Consider the following 27,931-nt stretch of genomic DNA (forward strand, 5'->3'; position numbering starts at 1 on the left):
TGAAGAAATCTAGGGCCCTTTGAACGAAAAAAAGAAAATCCTGGTCCCATTACTTAATTACTTTCTTTATGCAACGCAAGGCATGTTTTATTTCAAATTAGTGAGTATAAAACTAGTGAATATTTATTATATATTATCTATGGCCATTTGAAAGTAATGACTAGTAACATTCTAGGGCCCTTCCATAAAAACAACATAACTAGAACAATCCACGGCCCATTTACAATGCAAAAAATACTTTACTCTTGTAGAATACGTAACAAGTGAAAATCCAGGGCCCATTTACAAGTCTATGAATACTTTCTTCTAATAGAATACATAACTAAGACAATCCAGGGCCCATTTAAAATACTAAAAGTACTTTCTTCTTGTAGAGTACATAACAATTGCTAATCCAGGGCCCATTTACAAGGCCAAAAAGACTTTCTTCTTGTAGAGTACATAACTAGAGATAATCCAGGGCCCATTTACAAGGCCAAAAAGACTTTCTTCTTGTAGAGTACATAACTAGTGATAATCCAGAGCCCAGCTCCCCACATGTTCATGGCTAGTTGTTCAGCATGCGATTCTGAAATGAAAACTCATAAATATCGTTCGATGATTTAATATTTTTTTCCTGTAAATTTAGTGTTAAAAAATAACTTATTTCCTTCCATTTTAAAAAACTTGATAGGTATTTCTTAACATTACAGACAGACCAACAATAGCAGCAGAGTAGAATTTTTTTCTCTTTTAAAGATGTCAAATACCGATAGACCAACGGAACAAGTTATTTACAGGGACGTTGCCGTTCCTGCAACTGGCATAATACAGTGGATGTATTTTTGTCAAAATTGTTTGTCTGGATGTAAATTCGACAGTAATTTGCTATATATCGTAGGTATACTGACAAATATACATCTAACACATGCATTTAAACATCCAAAATTGTCAAATATACATCTATTTCTTGCCAATTTCACATCTAAACTTTTTTATATGTCATAAATACATCCTGTACATTTCAGGACGATAATTCAAAATAAAAAATATTGGATCTTATAGGTACCTAATATTTTAAAGAAAAAAAAATTATAATTATGTTTTTAAATATAAGTATTGAAATTAAAAACAAGGATGACAACATCCATAAAAGCGAAGCACTGAAACGGTAGGACAAACGGACATTAACACTTGTATAGTATCTAAACTGAATAATCAGAATTTAAAAGTATAAGAGCCGAAGCAAAATTGTAAGTAAATTTGTTGAAAAACTGCTTGAAGCAGGATAATGTTTATGGACATACTTATATTTTTAGACTTGATTATAGAGTTGCTTCGCTTATAATATTGTTCTTTGTTGTCCCAGGAATCAATATACCAAAAATCAGATCAAACGGATAATTAGAACACTTGAAAATTTGTTGTTAAAAAAGTAGAAAAATCAACATGTTTAAAATGGACGTACGGACATTCTGGTAATGATTATAGAGTTGCTACGCTTTCTAAATCGTACCCAACTACTACAGGAATCATCATGCAAGTTTGAAATCGATAGGACAATTCTAACATGCCTAAATTAACAAATAAAAGCTATCTATCTCGGACGGACGTACGGACGGACGGACGGACGTACGGACCGACCCTAATTATAGAAAAGCTTCGCTTTTAAAAAAATACAGAAGAAAAGGGAAGCGAGAGAGGGGGACTTTTAATCTTTAAAAAACAAAGAAAATATTTAAGCATAATGTAAAATCATGTATTGTAATAAACAAGGATGTCAACATCGAAGTAGCGAAGCACAGATAAATATAACCATTTCTTAATTTTCTCAATTAAAGTAATATTTTATTGCAAAACCAAAATAGATAAACAAAACATCCAATAGATTGTACAAGGGGGCTGGGGGCTGGTTATAGTTATATACTATTAAAAATTACATGGAAATAAACATTCCCATATAAACAACCCCTTAAATAGTGGATGTAAATATTCATTTATTTCCCTGGTATCTCATTTATATCCCTGGTATGATTTTAGAAGATTTTTAATTTTTTTTGGAAGATTTTATAATTTTTATTAATTACTAAAAGAAAGAAAAATTATACCAGGGAAATAAATGAAATTTAAAAACCAAAATTAAACCACATTTTACTAGCATAAAAATGAGTTTTTGTTTAAATGAGAATGATATTCCTGTCCAGTTTTTTGTTTAGGAATGAATATTTCTTACCCTCGTGAATAAATGATGACCTATCGGTCCATCATTTATTCCCTCGGGTAAGAAATATTCATTCCTAAACAAAAAACTGGATAGGAATACCCCATTTTTGTAAGAAAATGTCGAGCTATTTACCACATAACATTAATAATTTGTACAATATTTTACTCATATCTAAACTCTACTGGCGGTGAAATTGTAAATGTATATATACTTAGGATTATGATAGTTTTCTTTCGTTTATTATAATGTCTGATATTAAGGTAAAAGTTTATTAGCATAGTAAAATAAATGTGCAACAAATAGTATGTACATTCCTTGTATTAAGGTTACAATTATAGTTATTAAAAGTGTAAGAATTATAGATAATACTTACGTAAAATCTAATCAGTGAATTAAAGAATAGTTATTTCTTTCATCGTATTATAAACCGCTTTCCGCGGATATAGAATGTACAATTATTAGATTAAAACCAGTTTTTTTAGCCCCGAGGTGCCGATATCTATCTATCTTTTTAAATTCTTTATTTTTGTAGAGTCCCAAGAGAGGAAGATCATATTTTATGAAATGTGTTGCTGCATTTTCTAAGCCCTGCTGTATTGTATTGATATCTTGTATTAATGATAAATGTCTACTGTACAGTTCACTATTGTTTATTATTACTTAAAATGTATGGGATGTATTTATGACATATAAAAAAGTTTAGATGTGAAATTGGCAAGAAAGAGATGTAAAATTGACAATTTTGGATGTATGTATAAATGCCTGTGTTAGATGTATTCATGGCGGTTACTTTAAGTATGACTGTATTTTTGGCAGAGTTTTTTTACATTTTGACAAAAATACATCCAGATGTATTTCTGCCAGTTGCAGGAACGCCATGTACCCTATTTACATACTAAAATGCTCTTTGGCATAGGCAATATTCACAAGAGATTTCCGCCGACTATCTTTAATAACAGTCGAGAAATTTCCCCCTTTCCATTTCTTATAGACAGAGGGTTACTTTTGTATTCAACACTTATAAGTACAGCAAACTATATGCTAATTTGATTAGTTTTTTAAAATTAATCTAACCTGTTCAATGCCTTCTAAAAACTATAGGCAGGATAAAGATAAGGTAAGCTTTATAAAAAAACTTTTCATGTTAGGACTATTTTAGCCTTTAGGCATACCTGAGAAAGGCTTCCAGGACCAGGGGATCATGCCGTCCACCATTTCATGTCCAATGTACAACAGGATGGAGTTCATGCCAGGAAAGTGGAGGGGACTGCCAGACCAGAATTTGAACACGTCAATCAGAAGATACCTGAACAAAAAATAGGATAAAACTTGAAAAATTCGTGTAAGGTATCATCCTACAGGTAATCTACCCTTTTATTACATAACCTTTGCCTTAGTTAGTTGTTATAGAGCATGGCTATGGGCTTATTATAACGTTAATAACAGACAAGCTGACGACACTTTTGACTTTTGAGCTATAGAAAGGGTTTGCTCAGGGAGGAGAGGAACATTGGATTGTAAATTACACTTTATAACCATCTTATTCGTTACTAGCGGTTACGCCCCTAGAGGCCTCTAGTGGCACTGTAAATGTTGTTTTTTTTGTTCAAGTCTCTACGATACCTACCAATGTTTCGTTCAAGTCTCTCAAATTTTTTTTAAAAAATGTATTCGATTTTTCATGATTTCTCATGGGAGAGTGGTGGTTCAGTTCAGTTCAGTTCAGTCGCGTCTCTCTTTTGGACTGTGGAGTCCAGAGAATACGGCCACCCTGCTCCTCCATGAATTCCTTTTTGTGGCAAGTGCTTCAGCTTCTCCCCATGTTAATTTCAAATTAAAGAGGTCCTTTTCAGTGCTCCGCCTCCAGGTCATTTTTGGTTGTCCCCGTTTACGTTTACCAGTGGTGGGGTTCCATTTTAAGCACTTTTTTTGGAAACCTATTTTGTTCCATTCTGAGCACATGTCCTAGCCATCTTAGTCTTTTAAATTTCACTTCTGCTTCAATACTATTGCACTTGGTCTTAGCATACAGCTCAATGTTTGATATTTTGTTTGGCCAGAATATTTTGCAAATTCTTCTTAGGCAGCTATTGTGAAATGCATTAAGTTGATTTGTTTCAGTTTTCACAGTTCTCCAGCATTCAGCTCCATAAAGGAGAACTGATTTTACATTACTGTTGTAAAGTCTGATTTTTGTTTTCAGAGCAAGTTTCTTTGAATTCCAAACGTTGTGTAGACTGTTGAAAGCAACCCTAGCCTTATCAATCCTGGTTTTAATATCAGCTTTTGAGCCATTTTCACTGCTGATAACACTCCCCAAATAGGTGAATTTGTTGCTTTGTTTCAATTGTTCACCATTTATTGTTATAGTTTGATCAGGGTTTGTAGGTATATTCATAATTTCAGTCTTCTTGACATTAACAAAGAGCCCGACTTGTCCTGCGTATTTGACTAGTCTATCTGTCTTAGCTTGTAGATGTTTAATTGTTTCTGAAATCAGTGCCAGATCATCAGCAAAGTCCAGATCTTCTAGGTGTCCTAGTATGCCCAGCTGGAGGCCACGTTTTTTGTCCTCTGTGGTTTTCTTCATCACCCAGTCAATGACCAATATAAATAGAATAGGTGATAAAATGCATCCCTGTCTAACTCCAGTGCTTATTTTAAAGAAATCAGATGTCTTATTGTTTCCAACTGAAACACAGGCTTGGAAGTTGTCATAAAATTTAGTTATCATAATTATCATCTTTTCAGGTATACCATAACTTCTTAGTATTTTCCAGAGTGTTTGTCTGTGTATGGAGTCAAAGGCCTTAGAGAAATCAACAAAATTTACATGGAGTGGCTTGTTAAATTCAACACATTGTTCAATAACTGTCCTAAGGGTGAAAATTTGGTCAACACAGCCTCTTCCAGCACGGAACCCAGCTTGTTCTTCTCTTAGTTTATTGTCAATTTTCTCATCAATTCTGTTTAAAATAACTTTACATAGGACCTTGCTTGGGATAGAAAGCAGCATAATTCCTCTCCAATTATCACAATTGTTCAAATCTCCCTTCTTAGGTAGTTTTATGATTATACCTTTAGACCAGTCAGTTGGTATCTTTTCTTGTCTCCAAATTTTATCAAAGAGATCAGTCAGAGTCCTAGCAGAAAGATCTATGTCTGCCTTAAGCATTTCAGCAGTTATCAAGTCAGGTCCAGGTGCTTTGTCGTTCTTTAGACTATGTATAGCAGCTTTAACTTCTTGAATAGTTGGTGGTCTTGTGTCTATGTCTATTTCATGTCCTGGTTCTGGTTCAGCAGTAATTTCAGGTTCAGGTCTGTTCAACACTTCTTCAAAATGTGATTTCCACCTTTCAGCAACTTCTTTTTCTGTAGTGAGTAATTTACCATCTTTAGCCTTGATAGTTTCACCACTCTTTTTGTTATATTTGCCACTTAATTGCTTGGTTATGTTGTATACTGTTTTCATGTTACCGAAGTCAGCTGCTCTCTGGGCCTTTTCAGCCAGATTGTCAATGTAATCTCTCTTGTCTTTCCTTGTGCGCTTTTTGACTTCTTTGTCTTTAGCAGTATATTCAGCTCTTAAATTGCCCATGTCAGCCAAATGTTGAGCATTGTGAATTTTGTTTTTAAGATTCTTTCTCTCTTCTATTTTGTTCCATGTTTCTTCAGAGATCCAGTCCTTTTTCTCTGGTTTCTTGTGTCCTAGGATTTCCTTAGCAGTAGATTGAAAGTTTTCTTTAATTGAAGTCCAAGTGATCTCAGTCTCGTCATTTAGGTCCTCTAAGACAATCTATTTCTGAGTTTTAAGACAAATTCATTCTTTATCACTGGGTCCTTTAATCTTGAAGAATCATATTGTCTGCCAATCTCACTCTTTTTATCATGGCCAGTACGCTTCAGCTTTAATTTAATCTTACTGACAACTAGTTCATGGTCACTGAATATGTCGGCTCCTCTATAGCTCCTACAGTCTTGCATTGAGTTGACCCATTTTCTATTGATCATAATATGGTCAATCATGTTTCTTGTTTGTCCATCAGGTGTTGTCCAGGTATATTTGTGAATGTTTTTGTGTTGGAATAATGTACCTCCTACGACCATATCATTATTTAAACAGAATTCAAGTAAAAGTTCTCCATTTTCATTTCTTGTACCTATGCCAAAGTGTCCCATTGCATTTTCCACTCCAGTCCTGTCAGTTCCTACTTTAGCATTCATATCTCCAAGAACTAGACACATGTCATGTTTGGGTACTGAGTTTCTGATTGATTGCAGTTGATCATAAAACTCTTGTTTTACTTCTTCACTTTTGTCATTTGTTGGGGCATAGCATTGGATAAGGGTCAACTTGCAGTGCCTTGATTGGAATCTAGCCTTAATTATTCTGTCTGATATAGGTTTCCAGTCTATTAGTGAATTGACATGTCGTTTTTGGATAATTATAGCAACCCCATACATATGTTGACTTTCATGACCAGAATAAAGTATTAGGTGGCCATCTTTGGTTGTGGTTTGTCCTTGTCCTGTCCATCTACATTCTGCAATTCCAAGTATTCCGATATTGTAACTTGTCATTTCTTTAACTACTTGGGCTGTTTTAGTTGACTCATACATTGTTCTAACATTCCAGGTTCCTATCTTACAGCTTTGCTTAGAACTTATTGGTCCTGTCATCAAGTTGATAGCTTCCTTTCGGGTTTCACCATCATCTTTCATATTCTCAGTAAACTGAGCATCAGTTCCAACAGTTCTTGTTTCATGCACACCTCTGGCTGTGTTAAAGCCATAAGTGTTTGAGGTTTTGTGGGTGGTTTCTGTAACTGTGATGATTTTTACAGGTAGGATAGTTAGTCCTACGCAAACCTTTCATATCCCTGGAAGGAAGGGTGACTGGTAAGGGGAGGGACGTCAATATCCCCCAGTACTTCAAGAAGTACCTCCTGCCCTAGTGGTACCCTCCCCCAAAGAAGTTATAAACCTTCCCGGGACCTATGAGAAGCTACCCTGTTAAGGAGAGCCCGATCGGTTAAGCGGTTGGCGAGATCCTTCGGTACACACAGACAAACATCCTGTTACTTTATTATAAGGATTCGTTGACTCAGGAACATTGAGTACTTTTGAATTTTGATTGATTGGTTTCAAACAAGTAGTGTCACCTTAAACAAAACATTTAATATACGAAAGGGGTAATTATGTTAATCATCATTGGGGATGTATATCAATTTATCGTTAGTTGTCTTATCCCTTAAGATCGCTGTTAATTTAAAAAAAAACTTACATAGCAGATAATAGTATGAAGGCAAAGGAGGCTGTGGCAAGAATGAAGGAGAGTGACCACAGGTTTTTGTTCACCGGAATTATACCCTCATTCTGAAAATTAAATAGATTAGGTAGGTTTGTGGCGTGCGCAGGATTTATCAAGGGGATTTTTACACCGACCTTACGTTTTTTTAAACTCCCCGCACTCGTTCGAGTGGGTATTATAGTATCATAAGGTGGATGTGATCCTTAAGGTATATCTTGAAACACCCATTCTGTTTTAGGTTGTGTAAACTTCTGTCAAAGGGGGGTTTAAAGGGACGTAGAGGGATTTTCCACCATCATTAGACACGCCTTTTGGATTAAGCAGTATTCTTTTTGTGTTGTTGATTCTTTTGAGTCTAGCAAGTCTAGAAGAACAGAGCCAAATATGATGCTGTTTTTATTTTGTTCATAAAGTAATTGTTAGATATAAATAAAAACGCCTGTATTTTTACCGGAGATCCATAAGAAAGTTAATCTCATTTACTTTATATCAATAGCAGCGTACTGCATAAATGACATTCCATAATTAGTATATTTTTCACAAAATATAGGCATACCTTTGAGAATCCACATAGCCAGGCAGCTGCTAAACAGTCAACATGGAGAATTTTAAAAAAAAATTTCATGGTCCTACTTTGAGTCCCAAAAAAATAGAAGTAGTATTCTGACAAAAAGTAACGGCTAAAACGACAAAATATAGGCATACCTTTGAGAACCCACATAGACAGGCAGCTGCTAAACCAGTCAACATGGAGAAGGCTAACCAACGTTTTACTCGACTCTAAAAAGTTTTATCTGTTTATTACCTAAATCTTGTTGGGGTTAATTTTCAAAAAAAAACAAATTTAAGAAATATAATCGCCATTTGTATATTTGTTATACAACATCGCAATTAACATTATTCAGTTTAAACAAAAATTTTCTCATAAATCTCTTCTCAATTGATTTAAATACAAGATGTTTTAAATTGAAATAACGACTTTCTAATATTAATTATAGATTTTAAAATTGCACCTGACTGTTACAGGAAGCATCCTACAAAGATTAAAATCGATAGGCAATTCAAATTAAATTTAAGATTAAAAGGTTAACATTCATCATAATGTTTTTTTGTTCAAAATAATTTCTTTTACCTGCCATGTTTGGTGTACTAGCAGTACACGACCAGCTGCTACGCCGAGCCAAACAAGAACTACAGAGTTTAGTGTACCAAGTAATCCCTAAACAAGATACTGATTATTTTTACAAAACTAATTGGATGATTTAAAAAAAAAGTTTTAAGAGATTTTTTTCCATATTTAATTTTCTCATAGAAAATGCTGATGTATACCTATATGTATTTATTAAAAAATAGTCATCATTGCGATAAAAGTGTATTTTTGACATTGATAATGATTATTTGGTTATTCATTAAATACAATATCTAAATAAGAAACTTTACAAATGCCCGAAAATTTGAAGACTATACATTGTTTCTTAAAATATGGTATGGTTGTAATCTATTATTTTTTTATGCAGTGGCGTGCAAGAAATTCAACTGGGGCCGGGATGTTAAACCTTAAGGGGGTAAAAAAAAGTTTGTTTTTTTTTATTTAGGGGGGTGGAGTGTGACAACCCCCTTACGCATGGTTACACTTACCTCGGGGTCATGAGGTGTATTGCCTAGGAAAACAGGTCTGGAGGTTGGAGTCTGGTAAATATGATCTTTTCCAAAGATGGAAACATCAACCCACATGGCTGCTCCACCTTAAAAGAAGAGTTGATAAAAATCTATGAAAAAATGGAGTGGATTTTTGAGCGTTTAAGTTACTCTAGGTCATGTTAGGTTGTATTGGGTACATGGCACCTCGTCCCCAAAGAGTTAGAGCCCTTCCTCCTCTGTTTAAGAATTAGGCACCACCCTCCCTGTTTCAATTTATTTAATAATTTAGGGGGTTCAGTGCTCAATAGACACTTTGTGAAAAAGTACAGGAACAATGTTTTTAGGACAGTCATGAACATGATGTTATAACATCATACCTGTAAAATTGAAGTACTCTCTTTGTTTCACCAATCCAACAGGTCCCAGGTAACCCTTAGGACAGTCAGGAACAGCTTACCTGTACAGTTAAAGTTATCTCCTTGTTGTGCCAATCCTCCAGGGTCCAGGTAACTTAGGATAGTCAGGAACAGGATATTATAATATCAAACCTGTAAAGTACAGATGAAGTTTTCTCCTTGTTCTGCTAATCCTCCAAGGTCCAGGTAAACTTTAGGACAGTCAGGAACATGATGTTATAATATCATACCTGTACAGTTGAAGTTCTCCCTGAGTGTTCTGCCAATCCTCCAGTACCCAATTAAAGTTATCTCCTTGTTGTGCCAATCCTCCAGGGTCCAGGTAACCCTTAGGATAGTCAGGAACAGGATATTATAATATCATACCTGTAAAGTACAGTTAAAGTTATCTTCTTGTTGTGCCAATCCTCCAGGGTCCAGGTAACCCTTAGGATAGTCAGGAACAGGATATTAAAATATCATACCTGTAAAGTACAGATGAAGTTTTCTCCTTGTTCTGCTAATCCTCCAAGGTCCAGGTAAACTTTAGGACAGTCAGGAACAGGATGTTATAACATCATACCTGTGCAGTTGAAGTTCTCTCCTTGTTCAGCCAATCCTCCAGGGCCCAGGTAACCTTTGGGGCAGTCAGGAACAGGTAACAGAAAGGTTATGGCAGTATGCAATCCACCTAAATAAACAGTTCATTCAATTTAGGGGTTTGAATTTTTAATCCCAACCCTTCTCTATTTCTTTTTTCGGGAGGGGGGGGGGGGGATTCATCCCTTTTTCAATAATTAAAATATGAATGGCCATTAATTTGACATCTTTTTAAAATTCCACTCCCCAAAAATAAACATAACCTTCCCAGGAACTATGGGAAGCTACACTGTAAAGGAAAACCATCGGTTCAGCGGTTAGCAAGATCCTTTGGTACAAACAGACAGACAATACATCCTGTTGCTTTTATACATAGGTTAAAATTAAGATCTAATATAAATAACAAGGATAATAACCTGCAAAGAAAGTAAGGAACCACTGCCACCCTGCTGATGTTAAATCAAGCATAAATCCAAAGTTTCCCCTGAAGAAAATTTATCTATTATTATCAATACTAGTAATCTAAAATATAATTCATTTAAAAAATAAAACCAGGATGCCAACATTCATAAGTAGCACAAAATATCATGCTTGGAAAAATGGACAAATTGATTTATTGGGCAGAATTTAGAATAAAGAAAAGAAATCCCTAAATCTTTCACAAACCTATATTTCTTTGTATTTTAATATTTTTATTTTGTAGCATAACTGACAGACCGACGGACCAAATAATTACACACTGGGAGCTTATTGGTAAAAGGAATATTCACAAAAAAAATCAGTCGCCTATCTTGAAAAGGAGCCGATAAAATAACATTGCTCTCATAGTTTTAAGGACTGAAGGACAGACATACAAAGTGAATTATAGAGTAACTTCCCTGAAAATAAGTAGGAGATGATAATTTACCTGTCAGGTTCTCCTGTGAATTCTCTGGGAGTGAGAAGTGCCTCAGGTATGGCCACAAGAAGGTAGGAGATCCCAAATCTCTGCAGGACGCCAGGAATCCGCAGGCTTCTCAGGTCATTTCTATCACCTTATTTATTTGGTTATTAATTTCATGTTCTATAAACTCAGAAATTGTACTGAATGATTTTTTATTAAACTAAGGTACTTCACCAATCACCCATTTGGGTATGTTATTTATTTTTTATCAAGTTTCAATTTATATTCTATCTAAATTCTGTATATCAAATTAGAATAAAACTTTCAGTGAAAATATTAGCTTACCTTCAGAATTGAGTATTAAACCAAGAAGAACCAAGAGAAATGATCTTTTAAGTATCTTCCGAATCATTCTAAAAGGGTTTGACAGAAATGTATTAAATAAATTAAGATAATATTATTTTTTTAGAGCCTAATAAAATTTTTAATTGTACAAAGAGGGAGGTAGGTTGTGCTAAAATTCCGCAAAGGTGTGAATTTTAAGGCTTAAAACCAGTAGTAGAACAAGAAGTAGAATAAATATAATATAAAAAATTGTTGTCTATGGTTCTATTCAATAAGGAATACACATTACACATATTTAGTGAATATTATCGTTCTACTACTGTTTTTAAGCCTTAAAACTAACACCTTTACGGAATTTTAGCACAACCTACCTCAACCTTTATCATAAAGAAATGTAGGCTCCTTGTTAGGGAAACAAATATTCTATTTAAAGCCTTGCTACTCTTGGATTTGATCATCCTTGTTATTATTTCAAATATTCTAATGAAAAAGAGGGGAAAGTTTAAATAGGTATTTTTTTCATTTTGTCTAACCCCTACAGGGCGACTATTTACTTTGAGGGAAACCTCCAAAATAAAAAAAATCTTACTTTGATCTTGGGATAGAGTTTCTGAGTTGTGACTGAATAGAAATGACCATGCTGACTCCCATAATCCAGATAAACCATGGAAACACTAAATCTGCCACGGTCAAACCTTAATAAATTAGGGATCTTGATTAATATATATATTAGACGATAAATTATTGCCTAAACTGGACGATGATCAAAATTATCCCGTTTGTAGACTGGAATTATTGGTGGACAAATTTGGGCACTGATTGTTTGTACCAAGCCATCAAGATTAAAAAAAAGTACTCAAAGTTTTTTATAGCTTACAACTGAGAATCTATGAAACTTTGGCTACCCGTTTATAATTCTTTACATTTTTTTCATGTAATCCATACAAATAAGCTAAAAACTGTTTAACACGTGATTAAAAAATTATTTAAATATACACATGTATTTAGATTCTAGATACATATTGAAATCATTATTATTCAGCTAAATGTTTTGATACAGTCAAAAACACACTAATTATGACTATGAATTAAAAGCAAAACTTTGATGATACTTAAAATCAAAATCCAATCATTTATTTCAATTATAGCCACAAGCATACAGAAGAAAAAACTTTAATTGAAAGATTTATCATCACTTAAGTTTTCTTTTCTTCGATTAATGCTTGCAGTTAGTGTTTAGTTTTCATCCTATAAACACATGTATTTGTAATTCATTTCCTATACAAGGGATCAAATTAACAAAATGTCAAAGTTTAACAAGTTAAGTGTAGAAACTACACTAACAGAAGATATTCGGGATATCAAGGATAGACTATCTAAATTAGAAGTAATTGAGAGTCTGTCTGCCCGTATTACTGCAAATGAAAAAGAACTGGCTTCTCTTTCTAAAGCCATGAGTGATTTGCAGGACGCAAATACTGATCTGAAAGAGGAGATAAAGAAGCTCAATGATGATCTTGAGTCCAGGCCTAAAAAGGCAGATTTAGATGCTTTAAAAAGCGAACTATCTGCATTTAAAGCACAAATTAATGATAAGGATATACTTCCCTTAAAGGAAGGACTTGAGACTGTCAGAGAAGGAGTGGATGCTAGAGAGCAGGCATCAAGGAATTACTGTGTGCGTATAAATGGCTTATTTGTACCAGAAGCCCAAGCCAAAAATATCTCTGAATATGACCATGCTAAGCTTTGTATGGCTGCTGTGCATGAAGTGCTTGAGCCTGTGTTGATCAAAAAGAAAGATTCTATTGGTTTCAGCGTTGAACATCCATCAGATTACATCGAAACAGCTCATGTATTGCCCATCCCAAAGAGTGGTAATTATATGTGCCCACCTATTTTTGTGCGTTTCAAAAACCGCAACCTTCGAAATCTAATTCTTGCCAACAAAAATTTTGCTAAGGTTCGGAAAATTGATAGTGAAAAAGGCACAAAAAGCTATCGTATTGCTGCTGATCTTACTAAACGCCGTTATGCTGTCATGCAAAAATTGATTCAATCTGAGAAATTTGAAAAAGTTTGGCATTTAGATGGCAAAATTGTCAAATTTATTACCAAAAAGAGTGAGAAAGTATTTAAAGTAAAAATGTTTGAAATCACACCCAATCAAATAATTGAGAAATATTGTTAAGAGATAAACATTATTATTCTATTATATGTAATACTTTGATTAAGTTTTATCCTCTTACATTATATTTTACAATATTTCAATTATAGAGTAGCTTCGCAACTAAAAATTGCTTCATGTAAATATAATTTTATACCCTTGTTAGTGATCTTTGTTTATATGTTAAATTATACCCAATTTCCATATCTTTCATTCATTAAAAACTTCTCCCTATTTTCCCCTTACAGCTTCAACTTCCTTTCTTCATTATACCTTTTATGTATATGTCTCACACTATATTTATGTAATGATTTTCGATAGGGTGGGCAGTATCTGTCAGATTTTAAATAATATTGAATATATGTTAAATTATACCCAATTTCCATATCTTTCATTCATTAAAAACTTCTCCCTATTTTCCCCTTACAGCTTCAACTTCCTTTCTTCATTATACCTTTTATGTATATGTCTCACACTATATTTATGTAATGATTTTCGATAGGGTGGGCAGTATCTGTCAGATTTTAAATAATATTGAATATGATTTCTTATCTAGATATAAAGATTCTACATTAAATGGTAATAATTATGAAAATCCGTATTATGAAATTGATTTATCATGTGCATATTTTAATAACAAACAATTTATTGAAAAATGTAAACAATTTAAAACATTAAAATTTCTCTCTTGGAACATACAAAGTCTCAATAGTAAATTTATTCAGCTTAAAGAATATATAGATTATTTAAAAGAAAATAAAGTCATAATAGATGTAATATCATTGCAAGAAGTCTGGACTATCTATGACCAAGATATTTTTAAAATAGATGATTATATCTTTATCTATAAGTGTAGAAAGAATAAAGGGGGCGGCGGGATAGCCTATTATATTCATAAAAATCTAAAATTCAAAATATTGAATGAATTGTCAACATTTGAAGAAGGTTTATTTGAGTCACTCACAATTCAACTTGAATATAACAGAGAGAAATTTATTTTAAGTAATGTCTACCGGCCTAATACTACTAAAATTGGATTTACAGAATCTCAACAAATGGATTTTTTTATTGATAATTTTTCTAACCTACAAAGTAAATTAATGTCTTTTAAATGTGCCTCTTACATTTTCACAGATTCTAATTTTGATATTCTAAAATACTATTGTCATGAAAAAACAAATGATTTTCTTGAAAATTGCATTGCAAATGGTTTTTTATCTTTGATAACAAGACCAACAAGAATTTCTAGAACAACAGCAACATGTATTGACCAAATTTTTACTAACGCAAAAGATAATAGTTTTCATTCAGGAATTTTATTAAATGATATATCTGATCATTTTCCAATTTTCACAATAACACCTTATTCATATAAAGCAAGTAAAGAATCATTTATTTTTACAAGAAATATTAATGAAGAAAAAATTACTGAGTTTATCAATCTATTAAGAAATGTTAATTGGGAAAATGTAACTAACAGTATGGAACCCCAACATTGCTTTAATAAATTTTATGAGCTTTTTAATGAATTTTATGAACTTTCTTTTCCTTTACAAAAGATAAGAATTAATAAGAACATACATAAAATTGAAAAATTTATGACTGATGGTTTAATGAGATCTAGAGATAAAAAATTTGAATTGTCAACGTTAAGTATTAATGAACCAACTGCTGAAAATATTAGGTTATATAATAGATATAGAAATGTCTATAATCGTGCAATAAAAACAGCTAAAAAATTGTATTATTGTAATGAGCTAAAAAAATGTAAATCTGACTTGAGGAAAACTTGGGATATTATTAGAGATGCAATCCGAAAAACAAAAGATAAAGCAACATGTATCAATGAATTGAAGTTTAATGATTCTATATATTTGGATAATGCAGAAATTTCTGAGAAATTGAATGAACACTTCACTTCTGTAGCAAGCAAGATATCATCTAAAATAAATCCTTCTAACATTGATCCGTGTAGCTATATACCTAATTATAATTCCAGTTTTAAAATGCATACAATAAACCCAAATATAGTTATAGATATTGTTAAAAAAATGGGAAATAAACAAAGTATGGACATTTTTGGCCTGTCAAATTCTTTTTTAAAGAAAATTATTTCTGTTATTGCTCTTCCTCTCTCTCATGTCATTAACCAAACTATTTTAACTGGAAAAATACCTTCTGAATTAAAAATCGCAAAAGTTATACCTATTTTTAAGTTAAAAGGGAATAATTCTAATGAAAAAGCTGATCCATCAAACTATAGGCCAATAAGTTTATTAGCTATTTTCTCAAAAGTTTTAGAAAAAGTCATTTATCAACAACTTTCTTGTTATTTGATTAGTAATAATATCATTTTTGAACATCAGTATGGATTTCAATCAAAAAAGTCTACAATACACCCTGTGGTACACCTCTTAAATTACATAGCCGAAGCAAAAAACGATAATAAAACTGTAATTGGAGTCTTCTGTGATCTTGCAAAATGTTTTGATACAATTCCACACCATATTTTAATTAAAAAGTTGTCAAAAATTGGCATTAATGGCATTGAACTTGAATGGTTTAAAAATTATTTAAGTAATAGACAGCAATTTGTACATGTAAACAACACTGACTCAACAAAGCTGAAAATAGATAGAGGCGTCCCACAGGGCTCTATTTTAGGACCAATTCTATTTTTAATCTACATAAATGATCTTAAAAACTGTACTGATTTATTTACCCTATTATTTGCTGATGACAGTAATTTTTTAATTTCTGGTAAAAACTTTACAGAGATAAAACTGAAATTAAACAATGAACTTAAAAAGATATCTGATTGGTTTAGGAGTAATCAAATGAGCTTAAATCCTGATAAAACTAAAATTATGATATTTAATAAAAACGAAAATACTATTGATTGGAATGCTCTTAATATTAAGCTAAACTTTAACAATGAAAATGAGTTTGATCCTGAGAAAATAAAAATCTTAAATTATGTCAATTCAAGTAGCAATATTCCTGCAATTAAATTCCTAGGTGTATTTATAGATCCTTCTTTAAATTTTAAATATCATGTAGAACATTTACGTAAAAAAATTTCTAGTTCCTTATTTCTTATAAATAGAGCTAAACATATACTGAATTTAGATAGCAAAAAAATGCTTTTTCATTCCCTTATAAATAGTCATTTACTTTACTGTTTACCTGCCTGGAGTTGTGGTCTTAAATCTACTATGGAACCATTAATTAAATTGCAAAAAAAGGCAATAAGAATTGTTTTTAGTAAGAAACACATCTCACACACAATGCCTTTATTTAAAAAAATGAATGTCCTTCCTTTACATGAATCAGCTAATTATTTGAAATTATTATTTATGTATGATTTTATAAACAGTAAGCTACCAAGTTCCTTTCAAGGTACATGGCTTCGCCGTAACCAATTACATACCAGAAATCTTAGAAACTCAAATATGTTTGATGTTAAAAAGCCGAAGTTTAAATCTATTGAAAGATTTCCTAAGTATCATTTTCAAGAATTATGGAATAACCATTGTAATAATGATTTATTAACCCACAATCAACCAAGAAAAAAATTTATTAAAAATCTAAAAGAATCTTTGTTATCAAGCTTAATTCTAGTGTGTAACAACCCATTATGTCAAGAATGTAGATAAATTTATATTTCTTTTCAATATTGTTTGAAATCTGATAAATTAATCAAAATTTATTTGTTTAAATTTTTTTTAAATTTCTATTATTGCAATAATGGTGTGAGACTTGTATGCCCTAATCAATCCTTCCTATTATCATTCTTTCCTCTCCAATATGATTTCATTTATTGCTTATTATCTTTTTTTTGTCTAATTTATATGGCCTGTATGAAAACAATGTGTGAATACACATTACTGCATACTCCTATTTTTTAGGAAACTGCCATTTGGGAAGAAAATATTTTTATAAATTAACCATATCAATAAAATTTTTCTGTATATATAAATGTATATAATATTCATTTAATTCATTTATTATTGTAGTTTTTTTTTCTATGTATGTACACCCAAGAATAATAAATCTAATCTAATCTAATCTAAATTTAAATATTCAGAATTTACCAAAACTTATTTACCATTCTCATTCACTAAAAAATTTCTTCTATTATTTCATTTTTCCTAATTTTACAGCAAAAGTAAATAACAAATAATACTTACCATTCCAAGGAGAATGATTGAAGAAATAATAATTGCCTCCTCCGTAATTAACAAAAATCATCACAGATATTGATAAGCCACGAAACGCATCCAAAGACCTAAAATTATGTAAAATAAAGACAAGGGACTTGATTACATTTCATCCTAATATCCTAGCTACGTATTGGTTTGTCATTACTAAATATCATGGATCCAAAGGGACAAGACAATAGCCGATAAATTGATGTACATCCCCAATGATTATACACATAATTAGTCGTTCAACTTAATGAACTTAATGAAGCCTAACTCTTCAGATATAGACACAGCGAACCAACTACCCATTACAGAAGTTATTTGATTTAAACAATCATTGTAAAACTTGCCTTAATCTTCTGGAACGTTTAGTTGTCTCTTCATTTGTTTCTAGCAAAGCAGAAGTGTCCGCAAACTAAAAAATTTTTTTAGATTAGAATTTTCGGGAATAGTCCCTTTCGTAACATCGCCCCATAAGGAGCGATTCGTCGTATTTTTAAAATGGCTTTTTATTGGTTATTTTAGGTTAGGTTAGGTTATATTGGGTTAGGTGATTGCCACACAAGGTTAGGTAATTGGCCCCGCAGGGGCTAGAAATAGGAGAAAAGCTACTGTGAAAAATACGAAGAATCGCCCCATAAGGTGCGATGTTACGAAAGGGACTATACCTGAATTTTCAAATTCTTAATGATAAATATTTGTGATAAGGGCAAATTAGATTTTCATTTGTATTATTATATTACAGATATTTATTGGTTTTACTTTTGAAGTATATGTATTAATGTAACCTTATTATACGTATCCCTAATTAATATTTATACCTATTTTCATCAATATACATATTTCTACTAGTAGCTTTTTTTTGTTGAAATGATTTATTCGTTTTACAGAAAAAATCATACATAATATATTAAGTAAAATACGAAAAAAAAACATAATAATCTAACTACACAATTCAAATATTATTTGGTTTGATGTTTAAGTTTCAGTTTGTCACGAGTTGATTGGTTTGATTGATAGCAAGCATTTTGGGCAGGAGTAGGTTAATGAAGTTGGTGGGTTCCCAGTTTTAGCTTACTGGGCTCATTTGGGGACTTACAAAATTGATGAAAAGTCAAAATTGCAAGGCAGTCTTATAGTAAAAAAAACTACAAAGGTTCTTGCCAAAGATTTCTTAAATTCACAATAAGTGACTCGCTCTTTAGCCAGGCGAGTAAAGGGTACCCCATAACATGGGGGAGTCTCCAACAGAATAAAAGGGAAATATTCCCTTTTTTCACACCCTATATAGATTATAATGGATCAAAAACAATTCCAGGCACGCGGGAAAAGCACAAGGTTAACACAGGTGTATAGATGGGGTGATGGAAGTGTGGAGGGGAGGGAGGTTGGTGAGGAGGTGGAGTCTGGCCGGTTAACATGGCTTGGCTTGGTGTTATATTACCAAACAATGTTTCCAAGAAAGTAACGTTTAATCTCCGTTGCTTCTTGGGAAATAAATGATTTTTCCGTAAATAGAAAAAATAATTGGAACATGTTCAAATTATTAAGGCTAGGCTGTCCATTAGGGCAAAATAGGCAATGAAAAAGTTTGTGTTACTTATGTAGGAGTTACATAATCATATATAAACAAGCATGCAACTAACTTCAGCTATGATGTAAATATTATTTACCTGAGTCAAATCATTTTGAACTTCTGTTCTCAAAGAAAGCCAAACCAGAAAACGTCTAAAATCAAAATCAAAATATGAAAATGTATTTAAATAACATTTATATAGGGGTATTTCTGTTAATAATAGAATAACCCTAAAAAATAATCATCAATGTGCAAAATCAAGGATATTATGAGATAGGGCAATGGACGATAAATTATTGCACTCCCTAAATCATGATAAAGTGAAGCAATATTATCAAGAGATAACAATCCTAGGCACTTATCACAAAATCGGATTCGAATGGTAAAAATATTTGCAGATTCATCCTAAACGGATGCGAATTCAGGATTAATCCTAACTAAATATAATAAATTTTCACGGATTTCGAATTGGGATTCTGAGTTTTTATCCAAATATTGGCAGAATAATTCGAAAAGGATTCGGATTACCATCCCTGATACAATCATACCTGAATACTGAAGTTTTATATATTGCTTGGTAGGTTAGCCTGAGCCCAGCCAGAAGGCAAATGATCACCATTCCCCAGAATAGGGGTATGTACGCATTAGATCCCTTCTCCTGAACATTTTAATTATTGTATTAATGCTTACAAATTATAGATTGCTTTTCAATTGTTAATTATATATAGTAATTGATTTATACAAATTTCTATCGTAAAATCTTAAATTTTAGGTAGTGGTGATCATAGACGTCCAAGGGGGGGGGGGGTAATGGGGCGATTAACCCCCCCCCCCCCCGAACGATTTTGGGGGTGCCGTAGGCAACCTTAAATTTTTTTTCATTTTACCCCCCCCCCCATTTCAAATTTACTCCTACCCTGGGGGTAAATACCCCAACCATTTAGGAGGGGGTATTTACCCCCCTCAAACAATTTTTTGGGGGGGGGGGTAAATACCCCCCCAAAATAAAAAATCTCTAATAAAAAAAATTTTTGCGCGCTTTGCGCGCATTTTTTATACTAAATATTTAATAAGATTTAAATTACCCCTAAACTAAATTTACCCCTGCCAACAGATTTCAGGGGGGGGTAATTACCCCCCCAAGCAAATTTTACCCCCGGGGTAAAAATTTGGGGGGGGTAAAAAAAATTTCGGCGCGCTTCGCGCCCCATTTTATCCCCCCCCCAATTCCGAATTACCCCCCCCTTAAAATTTTTTACCCTCCCCCCCCCCAAAAAAGCTTGGGCGTCTATGGTGGTGATATATTCAAAATATTTTCTTATAATTTTGAATGAAGCAAGAATGTCAACATAATACAAGCGAAACTTAAAAATCAAACTTTTGTACAAACGAACATAACACTTATAAAGTGTCAAAACTTGCTTTAAAATTGCGTAAATAAAGAATTCTGTTTAGGGACATACTTACAATTTTAAGACTTTATATTAGTGATGCTTCACATAAAATATTACACTATGTTGTTCTATGAATCAATGTTCCAAAAATCCGAAAAATGGGATTATTTTATCATACAAAAAGTTGTTAAAAAAGTTATAGCAAGGTTGTCCATTATCTAATGACAGATTGTAGACACTATATTGAGATGTGTACTGTGTACTTTACCTGAACACTTATGGTACAGTTGTCTAAAGAAAGATTGTAGATATCATATTGAGATGTGTACTGTGTACTTTACCTGAACACTTATGGTACAGTTGTCTAAAGAAAGATTGTAGACACCATATTGAGCAAAGTGATAGTATGTGCTGCAACTTATATTACTGCTTTCGTTTCTCAGAATTTCTAAAAAATAATATCTTATTGAAAACTTATGTACAGACATAACAAAATATAAAGTAAACGTAAGTTGTACAAATCAAAACTACAAAGAGTTTTTGCTCAAAGCAATTTTTTCAAGGTAATAATATAGGTAGTAATAAAAACATATTACAAATTACACTGTTACTCAAAGATTTATATTCGCTGGCTTAAAAACGTTGGGATACTTGGTTGGAAATATGATTGATTTTCTCAAAAATATTGTGTATAATCATTTAATCAATAAAAATAATCTAGAGAAAGGGGCATTTTGTTTATCAACCTTGGAGATGCATAATATATATTATTTTAATGACCATTATCTTATCCCTTAAGAGTCCAGGGTGTCGGAGCCGTATAATTTTGATGCGGCTCCGGCTCCTGCTCCAGCTCCGGCTCCGGCTCCTACCTTAATATTAATATATAAATTTTTTTTCATTATTGAATTTGATAAAATAAAATAAATAATATAAAATATTTTGCTTTTATTTGATTAAAGCTATATAAAAGTAGAAGGATGTGTGTCTATTTGTTAAGTAACAATAGTTTTTCAGTTTATTATATGGAAATAGACCGTTGCCAAATTATAATATTACTTTAAAAAATCATTTTTAGCTAATCCGGAGCCGGAGCCGTTTTTAACGAAAAATACGGCTCCGGATCCAGCTCCGGCTCCAAAACACTACTTAAGACCCTTGGCAATTGTGTTTTTTTTTGTGTCAACAAAAAAAATTATGTATAACCAATAATAATATTTATAGAATTGCTACATTTGACAAAATAGTAAGACAATAATCTATGTTCGAATATACCTAAATAAGTTGTGTATCTTGTATCAACTTGAAATGAGTTGTCCGCTGAAATGCCGCCAGGTATATTGCTGGAGGTTGCCGCCAGAGGCTGGCTGCCAATCATACCTGTCCACACAGGTGTATAGGCACAACTATAACATTCGGATACCTGAAATAATTTTATTTAAAATTAGGAAGAAGTTAGTTATATCCACAATCATTACAATGCACAGATCTCATTCATTTGTCTTCTAGCCGCATTATCTTATTCCATGACTCAAAAACTTATGATACGTTTAAAAAATTTCGATTGGCTAGTTTCAACTTTCAACTGAAACTTTCCCTGAAGATCCCTGTCGTCTACAAATACTTACCCTAGATTTGATAGTATAATTGATGTTTTGTAATCCACCATTAATAATTACACAGGCCCGGTCCAGGTGAACTTTTCCAAGGCGGGGACCCGACCCTGTCACCCCTGGACTTCCGCACATAAAACTAAAACAAAAATAAATTAATAGCAAGAAATAATTCAAATTTTTGTTGTTCTAGGTTAACCTTTCTATTATACCCTAGTTATTTTAATATTTCAGAATTTGGATTAATAAATGATACTTTTCCTAATTTTTCTAATAATAACATGTAAGTCCCAAGAGGAGGCCATGGGGGCACTTAATGGAAGAGGTGAGGGGAAAGTCGACCCTAAAATTTCTATTCTACTTTTGAAAAGAAAATGTTTTTAAAAAGCATGAGGAACTTTCTTTTAGAGGATTTATATTCTGATTGTGATGGTAAATTTCTTAAAGTTATGAACTTCCTTTGACCAAAGGAGAACCACATCGGTTTACGAGAGATCCTTCGCTACAGGTATCTTATTATTTTCATATAAGGATTGGAATATACCTTCGTCTTAATTCTTCCATAGTTATAATGAGTTCATCAGTTTCAAATAGAATTATTATAATCTCATTCAGTTTCTCTAACACTATCCTACATAAATAATACGTTATTGCAGTGAAACAAATTATTTCTTTTTCTAGCGGAACTACTCTATAATTCACTTTGTCTTTCCGACAGTCCGTAACCTTATGGGAGGAATGTGATTTTTTAGCTGCAATTCAAGATAGACCGATGAAAATTTTGTCAAGTTTCCCTATACCAATAAGCATTCAGTATGTAATTCAGTTTATCTTTATGTCAGCATAAGAAGAGGTTTCTGTGCACCCACTTTGATGGAAAGCACTTGTATAAATGTAATGCAATACGTGAAAAAATACCTTTTAATTAACAGTAATTGTAGCCAAATATCAGTATACAGAAAATCTAGAAATTCCTAAAAATATACATACTAAATAGTAATTATTGTTTATGGCTAAACATATGTAATAAAACACTCTATTTATTTTGATAAAATTAAAAGGATGTTTTAATACAAAGTGACGTATTTCTCAAATGACATTTGGCTGTTTATTGCATTATTCCCAAAATAATTCTTATTGGTTGGCTTTGGTAATAACTTTGGGGACTTTTATTGAATGTTGATTGGTTGGCCCATTAAGTTCAGTGTCCATACGTTCTAACTTTAGACCACTAGTTATATCTAAACTTCTAAAGGGTAATTTTGAGTATCATCATTGGGGATATACATAAATTTATCGGCCATTGTCCTATCCCTTTAGATCACTGCATATTTTGTACGACTTTTTATTTACTAAGTATATTTGTGATAACTTTTATTTAATGAAATCTTCCAATTTTTAACATGTACAAAACGGCCTGCTTAATTGCTTCAAGATCCATGTCAGATCTATATAGGAAATAAATGTCTATAAACAAGCTCAAGTTTTCCAAGGAATATTTGTTTAAAACTCATAGTGCTCCAATAATCCATAATAAACTCTCATTGCCCAGAACGATAAGACCCATTATTTTACTTTATTAAAAATAAATTCCTTTTTTTAATTTCATGTTGCTATTTACCTTATATCAATGTATTTAATTTCTAATTTATAAAAAAGAAAATTTAGATTTATAATATAATAAATTTAAGAAAACTCTATTTTAAAAGAATTCGATTGTGGCGACACTTTGTGTGTTCAAATATTAAACTAAAATTGTAATCATCATCATTAACCCTTTGGTGATGGTAATGTAAAGAAAAAAATATAATTTAAAAAATCTTTTTAAAATCATTTAGATTATTAAATATTTACTTTCTTTTAGATAGTAATGCCGGGTGAGGAAAATAGATTTATTGAGAAATAGATATGCATATAGAAAACTAGCCAATAGGGAGATAATTATATCGAGCCAACTCTAGTATTACATATTTAAAAAACTTCCAATACTTACAAAAATATTTTGCGTGGCCAACTTTCTATAGTAGACAATGTGTAGAGAATTCCAGCCATAGAAGACAATCAGCCGACAAACTACACATACATACACCAACAAATCTGAAAAAAAAATTACTCATTAGTAGGTATATTTTGTTGTTATTTGACTGAAGACAGGCTAAATTTAAATCTACAAAATTTTAGTAAGCTAAAACTAATGGAGCTTCTTTATTTTATTATGACTTGTAGGTAAAATAGTTTTAACTTTCCCTGTACCCTGAGAAGCTACATTGTTCAAGGGTTTGTGAGATCCTTCAGTACAGACACAAACGGCATTTGACTTTTATAAAAGGATATTTGAGAATGAATTGTTATCAGAAGTGCAGATGTATCTCATCTCTTCACATGAGAAAACTAGTCAGTTTGAAAAATATTGACATAGACAAATGCAAAAGTATCCAATCTTATTCATAATGGAAAATGGATTTGAATTTATGTGAATAATATTATGACAGGAAAATGTGTCGTCAATTTAGGTTGCTAACATGGACATCATCTATTGGCCAGTTCGTATATCCAGTAGGAGGGGAGGGAATGGGATAAAGGGAGTGGGTTGATGGGATCGTTATTTTAGCTAGCTTTAAGTTTCACTTTATTATAGTAATGATAATCTGGTGTAAATTCAAGTAATAATAAATCCGATAAAGTAAAAAAAAAAAAAAAAATATTGTTTATAATCATTAATGGATAAATATCTCATCCCTATAATTTCAACACCACTCAAAGAACCAAATAAATTAGAGTTTAGCATCACTCATACATAAGTATCTGAACCTTAAATATTTGAACAATTGAATCAACACAACAACAACAAATATAATTACGTTTAAGTGCATTATTAAACTAAACTAAACTATGTTAGGAAATATAATCTTATCCACAGAAACTCCTCAACTTAATCCTTATCAATAATGAATCTAATAAACAAGGAGTATGATGCTTTATTAAAAAAACTAACATGCATAGAAATTCAAAGTAAACAACATCAATGAGTAGCGAACCATGAAAGTAAAAGAATAGAGTGGACATGAGTTAAATAACTTTTAATTGGGCCTTTGAATATCAGCCAATAGCAAGGGATATTTTAACACTAGTCTAAAACGCTACAAAAGAGCAGAAAGCAATTTATCAGCAGAATAAAAAAGTTCCACCATCGAAATCAAGTAGTTGTTTGGGTTATACACATCTATGCTTATAAATTTATTAGCGAACCTATGAATGAAAAGAAATTAAATAAAGTGACAAAAGAACTAGTTCTAATAAAAAAAATTCAAAATAATATTAGATATGCATAATTTTTAGTAGGTAAGCATTTAATTTAAAGACTGTATCCATTAATTATAAATATTTGTCCTAATACTATGTGAAGTAAACAGAAACCCACAATAAGTATTGTTTACAAGATAGTATGTTTAATCAAGTACAAAGTACTTATCAGTGATAAAATCTTTTCTTTCACACAAAGTGCATGTTAAGCACTGATAATCCCCACACCCTTTTTTTTTTTTTTTGAAATAAATTTAAAATAAGGGGAAGGCAAATTTGTTTCCAAGTACCTAACCCTTTAAGGCAATACCTGCAGGGCGATACATTTATGCACATCCCAAATGATGACGCACAAAATTACCTCTTCTGTAGATTTAATTAATAGTTGAAACGTTTGAACACTCTACTTAATAAATGAACCAATCAAAACTAAAGTCCCCAAAGTTGTTTGGCCAACAATAAGAAAACGTTATTATAACACTTTGGAGACTAGTGTAATAAACAGCCTATTGTGACCTCTCTCTCTCTAATTACCCAATATGACCTGACTTTAAGTTATAATCAAACGAACAACTAAAAGAAATTAAAAATAAGGGGGGGATCAGATCTTAACAAGTTATTTCGTGTGGAATTGCCATAATATAATTAAATCACAGCTCAGCTCCGGAAAAGGATAGCCAAACAGAAATCATACTGTGATTCTTGATTGTGAGGTAAATATAAAACCTTTTAAGTGATAAATCAAATACCTAGGTAATAGCATTGTTTGTATAGAATAAAGGTTTGATTTAAAGTTATAATTTTAATATGAAAACAAGGATGACAACATCCATAAAAGCGAAGCTCTTAAACGGTAGGACAAACGATCATTAATACTTGTAGAGTGTCAGAATTCAAATTTGTAAGTAAATTAATTGAATAAATATAGGCTAATTAACGTTTTTAGGACTTGATTACAGAGATGCTTATAGCATTGTACGTAACTTTGTTGTCCTTGGAATAAGTATTCCAAAAATCAGATCAATCAGATAATTTCATCACATACAAATTTGTTGTTAAAAAAGTTAAAAATCAACATGTTTAAACTGGACGTAGGGACATTTTGGTAACGATTATAGAGTTGCTACGCTTTCTAAATCGTACCTAACTACTACAGGAATCACCAAGCAAAGTTTGAAATCGATGGGATAATTCTAACATGCCTAATTTAACAAAAAAAAGCTATCCGTTCCAGACGTACGGACTGACTGACCCTAATTATAGAAAAGACAGTGATAAAGGGTGAAGGAGAAAATAAAACCTAGCCTATAATATGATCGTTCTTTGATAAAATTTATAATAAGTTTAAAGTCAAATCTCATAATGCAACTACGACTTGAAACCGAATTACATGAAATCAACGAGACAATTTCTTTTGCCTTGCTTATAAAATTACCCACATTAAATTTTTTTAGCATTATCACCGAAAAAAAACATTTAAAAACTGCAGTATTTTCTCAACATATGAATTATCTATCTATGCCAAAAATACTATCTTATTTTATGATTGTATATCATCCCTTTACATAAGAACAGTAAATTCAACTGGTACAACATTAATTGCAATTCTTGGATCTGAAACCTTTATTTACCTAATCCACTAATCGGGTTTCCAAGTACAGCTATTTGCATATTTTATTAACATTTCATTACATTATCCATCTGAAACATTTGTATACCATACTTACATCATACACTTATCTTGTAATTTATATTCATATTTTTAGTGTATAACACTTACTCAATTAGTTTTCGGGAATCGGCAGCCACGCGTCAAATCAGTGAAATCATTACTATAATATTTAGCTGGATGTCTAACCCTGTTCCTAAACGGACAATCTATGTTTTTGAGAACTTTTATTGTCACACTAGCGGGTTTAAATTTTAGGCTTAAGTGCGGCTTAGGCACGGCTGCCGAGCCCTGAAAGTTTTAAACATTAAGGAAGGAACAATTTATCTGAAGATAAATTATTTTTGTCTCCAACTACATTTTTTAAACTGAGTGTACAGTAAAAAAGAAATTTTAATTATGACCGACTTAAAAGATACAAGCAAAATAATTTTGATTGACAAAAAAAAATTGTATCTGAAAAAGTTTAAAATACTTAACAAATCATTAATAGGTACCTAATAAATAAGGTAATATCAAAATTTCATTTCAATGTCTTGAATTTTTTTTATGCATATGTAATATGCTTATAATTTTATTTATATATAATATAAAACATCATCTTTTTATATAATTTAATACAATTA

General features: G+C 31.8%; 1 protein-coding gene across 1 annotated transcript; it reads right to left on the reverse strand.

The window, feature by feature from the left end:
* Positions 1-322: 322 nt before the first annotated feature.
* On the reverse strand, positions 323-27,359 carry LOC145322063 (heparan-alpha-glucosaminide N-acetyltransferase-like). Its single transcript, XM_080163834.1, has 22 exons — positions 27,268-27,359; positions 24,327-24,430; positions 23,252-23,307; positions 22,878-22,964; positions 22,349-22,472; positions 21,996-22,143; positions 21,062-21,168; positions 19,875-19,984; positions 19,424-19,478; positions 18,101-18,165; positions 17,736-17,833; positions 11,968-12,073; positions 11,379-11,446; positions 11,058-11,184; positions 10,567-10,634; positions 10,134-10,241; positions 9,153-9,259; positions 8,647-8,733; positions 8,220-8,294; positions 7,488-7,579; positions 3,376-3,509; positions 323-568 (listed from the first exon to the last, which is right to left on the reverse strand). Exons 1-22 carry the CDS (start codon positions 27,305-27,307, stop codon positions 468-470), a joined length of 2,067 nt encoding a protein of 688 aa, XP_080019960.1. The 5' UTR covers positions 27,308-27,359; the 3' UTR covers positions 323-467.
* Between the last annotated feature and the right edge of the window lie 572 nt (positions 27,360-27,931).

Source organism: Acartia tonsa, chromosome 6 (genome assembly GCF_053477335.1).
Source record: "Acartia tonsa isolate MP-2025a chromosome 6, ASM5347733v1, whole genome shotgun sequence".
In the NCBI taxonomy this organism is placed as follows: Eukaryota; Metazoa; Arthropoda; class Copepoda; order Calanoida; family Acartiidae; genus Acartia; species Acartia tonsa.